The sequence below is a fragment of the Glandiceps talaboti genome, chromosome 16, assembly GCF_964340395.1.
Source record: "Glandiceps talaboti chromosome 16, keGlaTala1.1, whole genome shotgun sequence".
Classification (NCBI taxonomy): domain Eukaryota; kingdom Metazoa; phylum Hemichordata; class Enteropneusta; family Spengelidae; genus Glandiceps; species Glandiceps talaboti.
This window is the reverse complement of record NC_135564.1, coordinates 599,147-616,595: the sequence shown is the minus strand read 5'-3', so window position 1 is coordinate 616,595 and position 17,449 is coordinate 599,147. Positions and strand designations below refer to the sequence as shown.

Genomic DNA, 17,449 nt, shown 5'->3' with positions numbered 1-17,449 from the left:
ATTATAATTGAGTTATTCTGCAATCGATACACTACAAATCATTGCCACGACTGACTGGTCAACATAAAACATTTCTGGTAGTGTAAACAACCTTTTAATACTTGAACACAATACGAGGAGCCAATGCAGCATAGCATCTGTCACACAACTAGTTAACATGTGTCAATTCGTTGTAAAGATGCCACAATATCATTTCAATCATCCGATACATACATATTTTATTCCGTCATGATAACAATAACTTATGACATTTTATTCAAGCTATCTTCAAGAATAAAGAAGCAAAGAAAAATATACTTGTTAACACAAATTGTACTAGTTTACAAATGTAAACAAATATGATAGGTCACTGTGGTGAATACATTTATTTCTGATTCAAAGTTTTGTTATCAGGTACCCTATGCTGGGCAATAATTGGAAACTATGTCTATCATTCCAGTTTTGGAATATTGCTCCTAAAAAATGCCAGAATCACCACAATTACATCAAAATGATTTCATAGAAGCTTTAAAAACATCGTTGATTGTTTTTTTGAACTGAATCTCACTTGGCGTCTTAGGCCCAATGCTTCCTTCGCTGTGCGCCCATGTAAGCTTACATGGTCCGCGTGTCTTCGGTGTAAGATGAAAACTCAAAGTTTTTCTTGTGATATTTGCATCCATAACAATACCAATGATGTATAAGGAATTTATTGAATGCAGCTTTGGTCCATTCGTACATGAGAATGGTTCGTTTGTCTCAAAACTCGAAGTCTTTTATATGATTTTTGCATCCATAACAATACCTATGGATGAAGCATTGATTGATCGTTAATAAAACTTTGGCCCACTTGTCTATCCACTATGTCCAGGTGTCTGACAAATATTCCATGCAATCGTAGTATCCATAACAATATCAATAAATGGAGAATTGATCCATCAACAAAACTCTGCCCCTCTCCCGATTATAGTAGTCCGTTTGTGCGCTTCTGCAGAAATTGTACGTAGAAAAGTCTAAATTTTTCTTATGATTTATATATCCATAACAGTGCCAATGAATATCTTCAAAAAATTGATAGATGTGTCAACAAACTTTTCTTGTCTGTCCCTCCCCCATGTCGTTCGTGTGTCGACCCCCTGTGCGCTGAAACGTCTAAATTGTTGGTGCGATTTTATATTCATAATTATACTACCAAAGTTAAAGGAATTAATAATAGTTCAATAAAACATGTGCAACGTTCTTAGAAATGTATACTTTCTTTGTATCAACGCTGTTCATTGTCTCAGACACGTTTGGTTGTCAGAGTCACTACATAGTTTACTATCCCCGGTGATTTTTACGTTGCTATGACGACCGAATAGTTTGGTTACTTTAGAGCTTGGAAGACTTTTTAAAGTATGTCGGAATGTTATCGAACACAGTTTAGTAAAATACGACTGTAAGAGTAAAAGAGGCCAACGTTTATTACACTTGCCGATAATTCTGATTGTTGTGACGGCTTGATTTCTCCTCTGTGGTGTTGTGTCTTGATAGTTTCACAGATTAAATAAAATACCTATCGACAAAAACAACCAATTGTTATATTTTCTGTTTTGTTACAGTCACCTGCTTGTGATTATAATACGTCATCAAAAGTTCAACTTACGGTAAGTCGGTGTTCGTCTTCATTCACGTTACCTCTCAGATTATTTGAAGGAGGGACTAGGTTGGCATTATAGTCTGAGGAGTGGAGGCATTAGTCTGAGGAGTGGAGGCTTAAACTTGAGTATGGAGTTAGATATATTTGGTTGGTATGAGAACCGAGTCATACCGACCAAATATATTTGACTCCGTACACAAGTCAAAGACTAATCGGACTTGTCTGGCATGTACGGTGTTTAACTTGTTCTGTGTATTATCGTTGGGATGTACGGTGTTTAACTTGTTCTGTGTATTATCGTTGGCATGTACGGTGTTAAACTTGTTCTGTGTATTATCGTTGGCATGTACGGTGTTAAACTTGTTCTGTGTGTTATCGTTGGCATGTACGGTGTTAAACTTGTTCTGTGTATTATCGTTGGCATGTACGGTGTTTAACTTGTTCTGTGTATTATCGTTGGCATGTACGGTGTTAAACTTGTTCTGTGTATTATCGTTGGGATGTACGGTGTTAAACTTGTTCTGTGTATTATCGTTGGCATGTACGGTGTTTAACTTGTTCTGTGTATTATCGTTGGGATGTACGGCGTTTAACTTGTTCTGTGTATTATCGTTGGCATGTACGGTGTTTAACTTGTTCTGTGTATTATCGTTGGGATGTACGGTGTTTAACTTGTTCTGTGTATTATCGTTGGGATGTACTGGGGATTAGACTCAATCTAGACGACCCGGACAAGTTGTCCGAGTTTCAATCGAATGCAGGTTGACTAGGTATAGATGAATACATATAACAAGAGGAAATAACATATATCAAGAAACTAACAAACATATTAATATAATATTAATCAATCACTATCACATACAACTTTTCTCTCGTTATGTCCAAGACAAGTAATTTTTCTCTGGTAAAAGTGTCACTACTTTCAAAAAAAGATATAATTCTCAAGAAAATAATATTAAATTTGAGACAGGGTTGACAATTTCTAAGTCACAAAAACATGGCAAATGTAAAACTTTTCTCCACTCCAATTTGTTTCTGATATTGTTTTCTGTCATTGATGGTTATTATTATCTTCGTTTCAATCAACGTGACCTTTTTTCTTTGTGTCACCCAGCCTATTGAGAGATTCCGTAAAGGTGTTCGACAAATTCGTATGCTGTGTGCAGTCACCATTAGTATTCGTCGATATGCATCCGAAGCAGGAATTAGTATGCTATCAGGTCTGCCTGACCTTGCCCAGTCTATGACCAACGTGCCGAACATCAAAGTACAGATCGACAGTGATACAGCAGCGAGTGGAAAGGAACAAATTTCATTCGACCCACGAAATTTTAAAAGTAATTATGAAGTAAGTGAACACAATTTTGCATTTTATAAAACCATGTTTAGTCCTTTGTGATAGTCTTTAAGTAACTGCCTGTACATTACCTCAGGACAGTTGTCAATTTTTCTGTTCTCCTTTCGTTTAATTTTTTATAAAGGAAAGCTTAAAGTATGTCCTCCCTTCCTCTTTTGCAGTTCAAACTTCCTGTAAAGGCAGAGAAAATCTTGGAAAAGAAAACTGAGGACCGTACATCTGCCGACATAAAGGCGATCGTCAATATAATGCGTGGATTGTACAGTTTCAGAAAATACACACGAACATTACAGTATTTATTATGTAGAGTTGTACGACTTGAAAGGTAACTTACTATTTTCATGATAATTATTATATTTATTATAGCTGAATATTGTAACAACAATTTATCCACAAACATGCAGGCACAAGTGAGATGTACAATAATTATACTCCGAAACACCGAGTTGGAAGAACGACAGATTTGAGTCACTCTAGGCTGCAATTGAGACCCTAATTTCGGCTAAAGCCAAATTGAATGTAAAAGGACTATCGCTAAGCACTACACTATTCCGCTATTTTGATTTTTCGATGTCCTCTCCGGAAATACACACCAATACCTATTAAGAAACTAATATGGATTGACACTGTGTGACAATGATGATTATATATTGAAGCGAATTTAACAAAGAGTAAGGTGTTTGTTGTTTTAAAAACATGTATACCTCAAATGACGTCATAAAGTTATTTTTATCATATACGAATGTCTAGAGCGAGCTATAGATCTACTAGTTGTCAAACAACATTCCCTATGTTTTATATTAGATATTAGTTGTTATGGTAACATAAGTAGTTTTCGATACGAAATAAAAATAAATATCAAAAGAGCTTAAAGCTACAGACCGTGCCTCTTGAAATTAGGGTCCACAAGACTTCCATATCCTCGTCTAAAGTGATCGCCAACGTTCAAACCACTATTTTCTACAGGAGTCTGAGTACAATGCAACTACCGTGTAGTTTTCAATCTACCAGGTATACAGGGGTTGTTGTTATATCGTAAGTTGACAAGATGAATTGATGTGGTTTCATTATAGGTATGGACGTCGCCGAGTTGTCGTCCGTAAAGGTCATATTGGTCGAGGATTTTATTTTGTCTTTTCCGGCACAGCTTGTGTAACACTTGACCAAGATGAAGAAAGCGTATTTACCAAGAAGGAAGTGTCCATGTTGAAGAAAGGCGCTTGTTTTGGGGTTAGTTCACCAGCACTTTGTTTAGTTTGATTTTGTTCATATTGATAACCACGATAGTAGTTATTTTGGTTTGGTTTAGTTGCTATGATTAAGCTTATTGTGAATTTGTTTTAATTCAAATAAATTTAGTTCAGCGTGGTTTACTCATATTTTAAGTAATCAATTTTATTAGACAACTTTCATTTATTTTTTTGTTTTGTTTCCTCTCTTTTGATTATAGGAAATAGCCTTGTTGAAGGACGTTCCCCGTATGGCCACCGTTGTTTGCATGGAGGATACAGAATTTCTTGTGATAGACAAAGATGACTTTTTTGCAAATAATTTATATTTACACGTCATAAAAGAATTTGAATATCGAAATAATTTCTTGAGGTAAGCATTCATCCGTGGTTTGTTGCCGTGTCCACACACAAGCACGGACAACCACACAAGAACTGAGACACATTGGAACATTATCCAAATCACGCTAGAAATAATGAACACGTGCACCCAACATTTAGAATGCTTACCCATCTCTTAATTTTATACAATCAAAACCAATCAAGCTGCAAAAAGAGAAAGTACTGACTTATTAATGAATGAATCAAAGACAACAATCAAACTATGTGTATTTCTTATTGTGAAAAATATCACGATGAGACGCTACACCTACAATTACAAGTGACGAATAAAAAATAATCAAGTTGCAAAAAAGATAATTGGACTGAATAATAATTTAGGAGATAATTAGAGATGAAAAGAACAAAGCAAAACATTGCTACTGTTAATGGAGTCCAAAACACCTATTTTAAATCGTGTGTGATGTCAATGTGGAAATTATCACAAAAATATATTAAGACAGCGCATAGGGTTAGGGTTTTGGTTTTGGACTCGGCACATTACAATACGTGCAATAGCAATATTTTGATAGGGGGTTTAATTTCTTAGATTAAAGGACTTGTCGAGTCATTTTATCAAACCCAATTTCACTATTCTCAAGTCCATGTCTCCAATTGGTTCATCATTGTGGTTGGACAGACTGCAGTTTTCGCAACATAATCGTTCTTACGTCTATCTCTAAAACAACTGACAGTTTGTGGAATTAATAGTGTTTTATAGTAGTGGAGTATCATTATAGGTTTATGTATTAATCCTATCCTTCATTTGTTTACAGTAATTTGGACCTATTCAATACTTGGCCACGTGAGCATCTTGAAGTGATAAGTAACATGGGAAGACTTGAAGAATACAACCACGATTCTCTAATGGTTAAAGATGCTCGTCAACATGAATGGCTGCTGATTATTACAAAGGTAGTTATTCATTTCAAAAAATATTTCATCCATGATTAGACTACCACAAATGAAAAGTGTCTCTCCTTTCTAATCGTCATCACCAATCAACAACATTCGTTTGTCATCATACTGGATCATTGATTACTGTACAAAGGGTACACAGCGATAGTATTTGTTTTGTAATAAATTAAATGTTACTTCTGTGATGGCTATAATTTAAAACTCAACATGGTTTTTGCAAGTCACATACATGAATTATTTCTAGCTAGGACAAACTATTACATTCCCTAGTTTCTAAAAACAATTATTTTTTTAGGGCGTACATCAATATAACTAACATTTACAGATTCTTTATTGTCTTTTTGGTAAATTAAATTAACCTGTAAAAACATATATTCTAGTAGACAATAACATGTCATGATGTTTTGTCAAAATATAATGCAGTTGTTTCTTTAATTTAGTATTTTCACTCTACAGCGTTCCTATGAATATTCAATTCAATTTTCTTTTCTCTTACAATAGGGCAAATGTGATGTACTAAAGTTGGTGGACTTGTCTAAAATCCCCAAATTCCAAACAGCTCTAGAAAGACAGTATGGTAGAGTACACTACGATAATAAATCTTCTATCATGCCACTGCCTCTAGAGAGTCTAAGGTCAGAAAGTGTTCGTAGTTCATCACCTGCAGAACCCAATAAATCATCAACTCATTCACCTAGTAAACAACATCTCAACAGACCTAAGACAACAGGTAATATTCAACAAAGTTTTCCTTAAAGTGCAGTGTTTGTCCCATGCGCATGTTCGTACGACGTGCTTACTGTTAGTTGGCCAATGGCCAATAGGACGATCAATGCGCAAGTTCTTACTCATCTCAGTTCCGACCACCACCACCACCACCACCACCACCACCACCACCACCACTACCACAGGGGAAGGAGGCGTAAATGCGAGGATTTGCATAGCATTTTTTTAAAATTCCAGGCATATTCCACCCTCAAAAGATTCTAACAATGCCTTTATATTTTAATTTACAACAAAAATTAGGACGAATACTTTCCAAAACGGAAGATAGTGAGGACACCATACGAAGTTTAAGTGCTGTGATGAATCAACACGAAATAGACTCACGAAGTGTCTCTGAAATGGACCAATCATCTGTGACTGGAAGTAATCCATACATAGTTGTCAGGTAAGATAATTACGTGGTCTGACGATCCAGAAGCAATTTTGTTCGAAATTTGCAAAATGAGTCCCATTTATGGCACGAATGTAACGGAAGATATTTTCCATAATTTCCACTTCCATATTTTCTTCGTAAATTGTACATGTACTAAATGCCCCTCCCCTTCCTGCCCATCCTCATGGTCGAACGCTCACCTATTAAGGCGTAGTTAGTTATGTTTAAGGAAACAAACAAACAAACAAACAAACAACCAAGCAACATGCAAACACCGAAAAACATGAACGACGGGGTAATTTCAAATCAATATCGACAAGGTTTCGATACAACAAGAATCCATTATGTTTTCCTGTGTTATGTGCAATGGTCACTTTTGTCATACCTACCACGATAGGGGTAATATCAAAAGTCAATTTTTGAAAACGTAATTAACCATGCAGTACATGCCAGATGGAAATAAAATATATGTACGATACGATATTGTACAGATATTGTTTGATATGATTGTAGTACTATATAGTATCAGTATTAATATGATATCCACGGAGTACACAATATGTATACTTTACCATAAACTTACAGTATTACATATACCTTTTTGACACACACTGTACTTTTGAGCCACGCAATATCAAATCATGTCGGTGACGTACTTTGCACACTGTGTACTCTAGACTCTCTCACAGTCCTCGGAGCTTCGCATTTCTAAAATTAAAGCTAAACGAGTTATTTTGTATATACCAATATCATCTACATAACCGTACTCCAATATCCTTGTACTGTGCGCCCTCATCGACTACATGGCGATAACCATTTGTTGACGTGTGACTGCGACGCTCCATGTTTTCGCGAAGCAGGGCGCACAGTACAAGGATACGCGAGCACGGTTATGTAAATGATATCGGTACATACAAAATAACTCGTTTAGCTTTAATTTTAGTAATGCGAACCTCTGAGGAGTGTGAGAGAGTCTAGGTGTACCTGAAACTAAACTTTTGTACTTTTCTCCTCAGCAACCACAAAGAATCGGGACAGTTACACCCACCTCATCTCAGTTCTAGAGGTCTATTATCATCATTTGCGTCACAATCCTCTACCGGTATAGAACTTGGTATGGGTCTTGGCGTATTTGTCAAAGTGGACTCCCTCAGACCTGGCCAATGCTTTGTGAGTGTTTTCTTCACAGTAATTTTTTTATCTACCCAAAAATGAGCCATCCTTAATTTTACTTCCTTCAGATCAAGATTTCAACGAGGCTCACTAAGAATGCAGCCAATAAATTGTAGAACTGATTAATGTCTTGGATGTCTTGAAAACGATATGGGACAGTACGACAAACTGTCTGAAATGGTTTCAATGTTTTGTTTGAATGGAAATCACAACTCTGGTTGTATTCTCTCAGTCAAAAGCCGTAGAACCCCTAGGATGTTGTACATTTTTAGAATTAGACCATATTTAGCAGGGACCCCCTAAGCTGTACACTTTTAAGAAGCAGGTGAACTCTACTTGAGACTGCAAAGAAACTTGAGCAAAATGAGTTTAGCCATAGCAAGTAATGCAAAACTTAACAAACTTTCTGAATCCTACCATTAACCATTTATTACCTGAAAACTCTTGATTTAAACTTTTTGTTAGTTAACAAAATATAAATAATGTAATATTGAATTCTTTCCAAGGGTTTACAAGGAATACAAGGAGAGATGCCACACTTATCACTAGTCAGTGCTGGGTGTGAAGTTATCCGTATATCCATGACAAAATTCCGGGAATATGCCAATAAAGCAACGCTGGATGCAGTGGAACAACAAATTCCCGTTTATCCGTCAGACACAGATCTCTGTGAAAAGTTCTTGAAACAAAGCAAATGGAAACACTTCAAAAGTAATATTGTACATGGTGTTGTACTGGATGCGCAACTCCAGAAAAATAAATTTGGGAGAGGCCAGAGACTTCCTAGACAGATGGACAGTGGTCATCATGATCAAGTCTTGCCAATGTCATATCCAATGGGGAGGATTCCGTTTACAACAGAAGCTTGGGTCACTAGTACAGGTAAGCTGATTTCATGGACCCTCTCATATAACAGAAGCTTGGGTCACTAGTACAGGTAAGCTGATTTCATTGACCCTCTCATATAACAGAAGCTTGGGTCACTTGTATAGGTAAGCTGATTTCATTGACCCTCTCATATAACAGAAGCTTGGGTCACTAGTACAGGTAAGCTGATTTCATGGACCCTCTCATATAACAGAAGCTTGGGTCACTTGTATAGGTAAGCTGATTTCATTGACCCTCTCATATAACAGAAGCTTGGGTCACTAGTACAGGTAAGCTGATTTCATGGACCCTCTCATATAACAGAAGCTTGGGTCACTTGTATAGGTAAGCTGATTTCATTGACCATCTCATATAACAGAAGCTTGGGTCACTAGTACAGGTAAGCTGATTTCATTGACCATCTCATATAACAGAAGTTTGGGTCACTTGTATAGGTAAGCTGATTTCATTGACCCCCTCATATAACAGAAGCTTGGGTCACTAGTACAGGTAAGCTGATTTCATTGACCCTCTCATATAACAGAAGCTTGGGTCACTGGTACAGGTAAGCTGATTTCATTGACCCTCTCATAAAACAGAAGCTTGGGTCACTAGTACAGGTAAGCTGATTTCATTGACCCTCTCATATAACAGAAGCTTGGGTCACTAGTACAGGTAAGCTGATTTCATTGACCCTCTCATATAACAGAAGCTTTGGTCACTAGTACAGGTAAGCTGATTTCAATGACCCTCTCATATAACAGAAGCTTGGGTCACTTGTATAGGTAAGCTGATTTCAATGACCCCCTCATATAACAGAAGCTTGGGTCACTAGTACAGGTAAGCTGATTTCATTGACCCTCTCATATAACAGAAGCTTGGGTGACTAGTACAGGTAAGCTGATTTCATTGACCATCTCATATAACAGAAGCTTGGGTCACTAGTACAGGTAAGCTGATTTCATTGACCCTCTCATATAAAAAAATAAGAAAAACAATGCCTTAGTTTCAACTGAGTAGCAGACTGCAAAATACATTGAGTTGTAGTCAGTCTTGTTGCAAAATAGGCCGATCGGTGTGACACATAACGTCATATCTTACTGACTAGTTCCAACCCTTTATTACCAAAAAACTATTGTTTTTTTGGTTTACTTTAAAAACAAATAGTATGTTGAATTCCTCTGAAAGGTCCTTTCAAAATAAGTGGTCAATATTCCTGTTTTTTTCCATATTTGATATTCATACAATTTTCATATACATCAAGAAGGTTTTTGATTTGCAGGGAAAGTTATTTATAAACTCCAATTCTTGTGAATCATATCCATTGCTTTCTTGGTTATTTACAGTCACAGTTGCACTATGGGTACTATCTATTTTGGCATGCAAAGACCGCCAATCTTTTTTACAGGACGAGTGTCTTACCTTCTACCCTGAAAAAGACATCCTGTGTCAAATGATACTATAAATTAAATGGGAATGCCACTCAACAATGAATGAGAAACAAGTGTTAACTGAGTATTTCACAGCAACAGCATGTTATGTAAGTGATCTACAGTAATGAAATGACTCCACAACCTAAAATGTATTTTCTGCAGTGGCATTCCCCTTCTCAAGCAGAATTCAGGGGTTTCAAGTTGTACAGCCATCAAAGTTGATATTTTTTAACAATTAATGTTATTGTTTTTTGTAGACAACAATACATTCCAGAATACATCCAGGAACCAACATCGTAGAAGCTACACTACTGCTGGTCCTAGACCAAGAATTAGTCCTCACAGTAGTCCTAGCAGAATTATGTCCAGACCTGGATCATGTGTTTCTGACAGAAGCAGTCAACACTCAGTAATACCACAAGTCTTAGTACAGGGGAGTCAGCGTAAAACAGTGCTCATAGAGAAAATAACCAAACCAACTTTCACTGGAAGTCATTCTTGGAGGAACTACTACAAAAGTTTCTAGACAGGCATTTTCAGATGTTGGCGTTACAGTATTTTGAACTAGCTTGTGAAAATGTCATTTATTGCAAACTACTAACTGGACTCCTAGCAACAAGAAATGGATATTTTGTTGTAATCCTTGCATTTACCTGAAGTATTTGGACAGAAAATTAGAATCTCCTTCAATCCAATCTGATGATGCAATTACTTCTGAATGTTTTAAAATTAATCATGTATCTAAATGAAACAAGGAATACCATATCAACAAATTACACTATAACATTCTACAAATGGAATGTGTTGCAACAACAAAAGACATTGACCTTTCCAATATAAGACGAATCAGGAAGCTAAGGAGACCATTGAGAAAATTGAGGAACTAGGGGTTCCATTTGTGGACTGTTCCAAGCAGAAGACACATAGAGCTCAATGATGGACCTTTCCAGTGAGTAAGAGACTATTCACGGAAAGAATTAGAAAGGAACCACACTGTGCCTTTTACATTTATGACTGGAATTATTTATCTTCCATGCATTTTTTAAAATAATGAATAAAAAGATGATTGCATATACTAGTATATATGATAGTGTTGTTAGATTTAGTATACAACATTCATTTACTCTATATTTTTCTATTTAGAAATATGTCTACATCTCAAACTTGTATCAAAATAATGTTAAAAGTCATTCTGTGTGGGTATAGTCCTTAGACCGAAAGATTCACTGCTGTGTACTGTAATATGACAGAACCCCATAATGTTAAAAGTCATTCGGTGTGGGTATGGTCCTTAGACTGAAAGATTCACTGCTGTGTACTGTAATATGACAGAACCACATGATGCGCGACTGCAAGTGTGGCACACTCAAGCTATTTGCACTCGTGCTTGCAGTGCTCTCTGTGGCAGTACTCTCACAAGTGTAGTAAGTGAAACTGCAGCAGAAAACACTGCAAGCATAACTGCAAATACCCCAAGTATCATCCCTTCCCTTTGTTTGTGGAAAGGTATGACAAGAGCACCTAAAACGGCCGATCTATCAATCTATGTTGGCATACATGTTGAAATCTTTTGTTTTCCTTTGAAAATACAACTAGTTAAAATGAATTCAATATCTTTTAACTGAGGGTATGTTTATTGTATTAAGTGCAGGCAGTATTCAATATGAAGTGATCCAGACAGTACAAGTCATAAATTATTTCTGGAAATCTCTCACAAGTTCAACCACATGAACAACCAATAGTACTCCAGTTTCCAATGAACTCATGTGTTACATGGATATACAGTAAACCATGTACATGTACATAATGTGTGTGAAAAAAAATAGGACCCCCTTTGCAGTCAACTTTTGTTGCTATTAGCAACTGCTAATGAGTCAGTTTTTAAAACCACAGGGTTAACGTTACCATCCATTTCTCCAACAATTCCTGATCAAATGTTTGGTGTTAAATCCATGGAAAATGGATCCCTATCCAGTCAATGTCATTGACTGTTGCTATAAAGTTTGGTTTCCAAAAACCATAGGTGTAAGTTCTTAGCAAGTCAATGTTGCTGCTTATTGCTGTAAGTTGTCTGAACTCAATATCATATGTCAGTCTTCATCAGAATCTGTGTCTTGTTGATTGACAGCTGCATTTACATTGACAACGGTTGCTAAGTCTTCCTTACCTGATGAAAGTCGTTCTCCTGTTTAGACAGAAAACAAATATGTCAGACAAACAGACAAAATGTAGCAGGAAATTGTGATCTTGCTAGCTCAGTGTAGAATATGCAGTTTCTTATTGGTTTCTGGATTGCTGTATCAAACAACATACGTACTAGTTAACAGTTAAGAAGCTGCACGTAACAGTAATGATGTACTAGTTAACAGTTAAGAAGCTGCACATAACAGTAATGATATACTAGTTAACAGTTAGGAAGCTGCACGTAACAGTAATGATGTACTAGTTAACAGTTAAGAAGCTGCACATAACAGTAATGATGTACTAGTTAACAGTTAAGAAGCTGCACATAACAGTAATGATATACTAGTTAACAGTTAGGAAGCTGCACGTAACAGTAATGATGTACTAGTTAACTCATACAGATATGAAATAGGATTCTGTCATATGACACTTGATGAGCTCTTAGGTGCTTAGCTTCACTCATCTGAATCTACAGCAGAAACATCAAAGGGTTGTCGAAACACATTGCATATCATAAACATTTTATGTTCCCCAAGAACAATTTAGATAGATAAGAAACAGCCTTCACTCAGACCATTCAATACATATATATATAAACAACACAATCCGACCCCAACTGATACAAAGACACACACAATGTCCCTGGTACAAACAAGCTATTTAATGTCATCACATTTCAGGCTCAGATTTTGACACAAACAAATTGAAACTAACAAGAATTTGAGTCTGCTTGCATGGTTCTCCATGGTGACAAGAGTGTACACATACAGTGCCTGCTTGTCAGCAGGAGTGTGGGGTTGTTTATATTTGTAATGGTTGGTCTGTGGGAAGCCTGTTTCTTATCTATCTAAAGTATTCTGGGGGAACATAAAATGTGTATGATATGCGCAGTCTTTCAGCGACCCTTTGATGTTTCTGCTGTAGATTCAGATGAGTGAAGCTAAGCACCTAAGAGCTCATTAAGTGTCATGTGACAGAAATATGCTTCAATCAAAAAAGTACATATAGGTAATACTCTTACTTATCAATTCTGCAATTGCTCTCTGTGTTCTCCTTTCCAATTTTTCAAACTTTTTGGAAACATCTCTTTTTAAGTCCCTGTAGGAAAAAACAGAAATAGGTCAGACTGCTTGTCAATACAACTGCTGGCAATACAGAAATGATTACATTGGCTAAATAGGCACACGCTGAGTTGATACATATTTGGCCATAGTTTGCGGGTACTCGCAGTATCATGGTATTGTACTTACTGAAGCAGACTTTAAAGTTTAACAACTGACTGAACTCACACCTGGTATCAAGATATACCCCATAAATGATCTGATGACATAGTTTATCATACATATCAAAAAAATGTTCAGGAAATCCTTACTATGCAATCAGCCATTCTAACAATGCCAGAAGACAATCATAATGTTATAGAAGACATGCATTGATGTTAGCATTATACCGAGATGTGGTTTAATTTAAGTATTTTCACTTGAGTAAAGAGTTTATAAACTGACAGCTTGTGCCACTTTAAAGGGAAACAAAGGCAGGGCTGACTTTACTTTAGCTGTATTTCTTTATGTTGAGGGAAACAAAAGGCAGGGCTGACTTTACTTTAGCTGTATTTCTTTATGTTGAGGGAAACAAAGGCAGGGCTGACTTTACTTTAGCTGTATTTCTTTATGTTGAGGGAAACAAAGGCAGGGCTGACTTTACTTTAGCTGTATTTCTTTATGTTGTGGGAAACAAAGGCAGGGCTGACTTTACTTTAGCTGTATTTCTTTATGTTGTGGGAAACAAAGGCAGGGCTGACTTTACTTTAGCTGTATTTCTTTATGTTGAGGGAACTTACCTGAGTAAAGTCATTTTCTTAAAACCCTATATCATGCTTATACATGATTTTAAACAGTGGTTGTACTAGGGGCAGTATTATTGAGATTCCCAAGACATTTTAGAGTGGTTCCTTAATTAAATTATGGTACAATGTATTTGAAACATTTTTACCCCTTTCCCCCTTCTATTACCAGGTTTTCCACCAAAATGATGGTACAATGTACTAGAAACACTGCCATTTTTACCCCTTTCCCCCTTCTATTACCAGGGTTTCCACCAAAATGATGGTACAATGTACTAGAAACACTGCCATTTTTACCCCTTTCCCCCTTCTATTACCGGGGTTCCCACCTAAATCATGGTACAATGTACTAGAAACACTGCCATTTTTACCCCTTTCCCCCTTCTATTACCGAGGTTCCCACCTAAATTATGGAAGGAATGCTAACTGTCATAACAACACTTACCAATCAGGTTTTCTTGGTGCTAAATTAATAAGATCAACTTCTTCCACCACAGGTTCTGGTTTGGCAGCATCTAATTGTTCTTTGATGTAATCTTCCACTGGAAAAAAACAAGCATAACAATTCACTTGTTATTGTTACTTCTTACTGGTGAGATCTTGGGTTCTCAATTCAACTGGATAACAGTGTATGATTGTATATACATAAAAATCTAGTCTACTATTCACTATTAACTTTGATGAATATACAGAAATCATAGATTTATTGACATCATATCCTATAAACATACTCAATGTAAAATGTATTGCTAAAATAGCTATATCCATCATCAAGAAAACTATAAAATGTGTAAGAAGCTGTGGAGAATTAATAATGCTGGCGAGGCTTCTTCACTATTGATATCAAGTATATCACCTATACACTAGACAATGTCCTGATGTCCTATGGTGACCACAAAATAGTTCTACCTCAAAAGCATTGACACAGTAGAATATGCTACTTTAGAAATCATTGGGTAGAATACACTACTTTAGAAATCATTGGGTAGAATACACTATTTTAGAAATCATTGGGTAGAATACACTACTTTAGAAATCATTGGGTAGAATACACCACTTTAGAAATCATTGGGTAGAATACACCACTTTAGAAATCATTGGGTAGAATACGCTACTTTAGAAATCATGGGGTAGAATATACTACTTTAGAAATCATTGGGTAGAATACGCTAGTTTAGAAATCATTGGGTAGAATACGCTACTTTAGAAATCATTGGGTAGAATGCACTACTTTAGAAATCATTGGGTAGAATACGCTACTTTAGAAATCATTGGGTAGAATGCACTACTTTAGAAATCATTGGGTAGAATACGCTACTTTAGACATATTTATGGATAACCCTGGTATCATTGCTGCACTATGCACCAATATACATGTAACAACTTCTTGTCTGAATATTCAAAACTGTACACCTTCTTACCTTTGCCTGGCTTGGCTTGTTCTGCAACACTTTCTTGTAGTCGTTCATGATGTGGATTGTAATTTTTAAATACTGGCTGTCTGTTGAATGAAAAAATAAGAAGTAAATTTTATTTTCATTGATTTATCATGCAGAGGGAAATCTCCCTATGCATGTAGTAGTCACTAGTGATTTTAAAAGTGAAGACAAGGTACAGCATTGTTTGAAGTAGGTAGCACTGTTGTAAATCTCACCAATTAATTCATGGCTACTTAACTTTCATCTACAAATCTCCCTCTCTATTTAATCAAATACAGTTGTGTTGTGTACTTATAACAAAATGGTACAGAGCAAAGTGTATGGACATTTTGAAACAAATCTAAAATTTGCCAAGTTGAGCAGGTAAACACACATTTGTTAGTGAACAAGCTCGTACTATGAGATACACCAAATTCAACATGTCAACCAGGGTGGGTGCATTTCAGCACAAGGGGTATCCCTTGGCTTTTCCTCGGCAACCTTCCGAGCACAGATCCAGGTCTTACTACATGACAATTAGACTACAGGTCAATCACAACCAGCATTGTCCATTTTGCTTTGTAACTAGGTAAGTACATTACCTTGTTTCTCCTTCCTCTTCTTCTTCTGCTACTTTCTTTGTTGGGGGTTCAATATCATCATCCTTGGTGAAAAACAAAGAACATTATGTAGTTTGTACCATTTTTTATCTATATTTTCTTTCTGTTTGGAATAAGTTGTTGGTTGATTTGGTACAATGCTAACTTCAGAAAGAATGTAGGTAGACGTGTATTTTACAGTAATCCCTCTTCAAATCAAGTTCATGTAAAACATAATCATGGCTGTGGCAGGATTACGGTTATACAGTGTTGTATCCACGAAGACGCCGATGACGGTATTTTGTAAATACCTAATATATATGAATAGTAATAACGTCATATTTTGTATAACTTAGATAACCATCCTTCTCACAAGTGACTGTGTAGACATGTAGTGACGGGATGGTGCAAGTGACGCAACAGTGAGCCCTACGGAAGTTTTCCCAAATAAACCCAATGGTGAAATTTCCTTATCACCTTACCTCGTTTCCACCTTGTTGTTTGCGTCTCAGTTGCTTCAATCGTTCTTTCCTATCCAGAGCTTTCTTCTGAAGTGCACCAACGTCCGCCATGATGCGTGTATGTTGACCGGAAGTAAACAGGTGCATGCTGGGAGTACACCCCCCCCCCCCTCCGACTAGTCTCGCTTACCCAGAATGTCGTCGTTGGAGGCAGACCACTACTCAGTTATATACTCGTACTCAGAGTATGTGATTTCAAATTATTTACCGATCTCACGCACTCGGACTGTTATGCTGCATAAATCGCGTTTAACGTGGTCGAAGCTTGATATCAACTCAATGAAAGAGCCATACACTTAATCGCTGTAGAGTGCCGGCTGATAGCGATCAGTAAACAAGCAAATTTATAAAGATTCTGCGAGATCTGGACACGGCGCGGCGTCCGAAAACATCCCTTCTCCCGATTTAAACCGTTTCTAAAGCCATGCTACTGGAAAGATGTTCAGCCCATCACAAGAAATCATTAGAATTTCGAAATAAATGGATCACGGCTGGCAGGCCAAGGAGATTACAACAAGAGTCTTTTCGTAACTATCCGAAGCAAAACGCAACTGCAGAAGTCGGAGAATTGAGGTAACGACAAAGTCAAATAGAACGTGAAAAATTTGATTTCATTGAAAATTTAACTCTATCGAACTCGATCAATCTCTTTTCTGGCGGAGTGTGAATATTTGCAGAAAAAACAGTTGCAACTTTTTCCCGTCTTGAAAGTAAACGACAAAACAGTTTCCGATCATTTTAATGTTGTACAC

The 17,449-nt window shown here is 36.7% G+C and overlaps 1 protein-coding gene across 1 annotated transcript; it reads right to left on the bottom strand.

Annotated features, from left to right (window-relative positions):
- Positions 1-11,294: 11,294 nt before the first annotated feature.
- On the bottom strand, positions 11,295-16,763 carry LOC144447558 (coiled-coil domain-containing protein 12-like). The gene is made up of 6 exons (XM_078137619.1): positions 16,659-16,763; positions 16,180-16,241; positions 15,581-15,660; positions 14,605-14,701; positions 13,338-13,414; positions 11,295-12,317 (listed from the first exon to the last, which is right to left on the bottom strand). Exons 1-6 carry the CDS (start codon positions 16,746-16,748, stop codon positions 12,223-12,225), a joined length of 501 nt encoding a protein of 166 aa, XP_077993745.1. The 5' UTR covers positions 16,749-16,763; the 3' UTR covers positions 11,295-12,222.
- Positions 16,764-17,449: the final 686 nt, after the last annotated feature.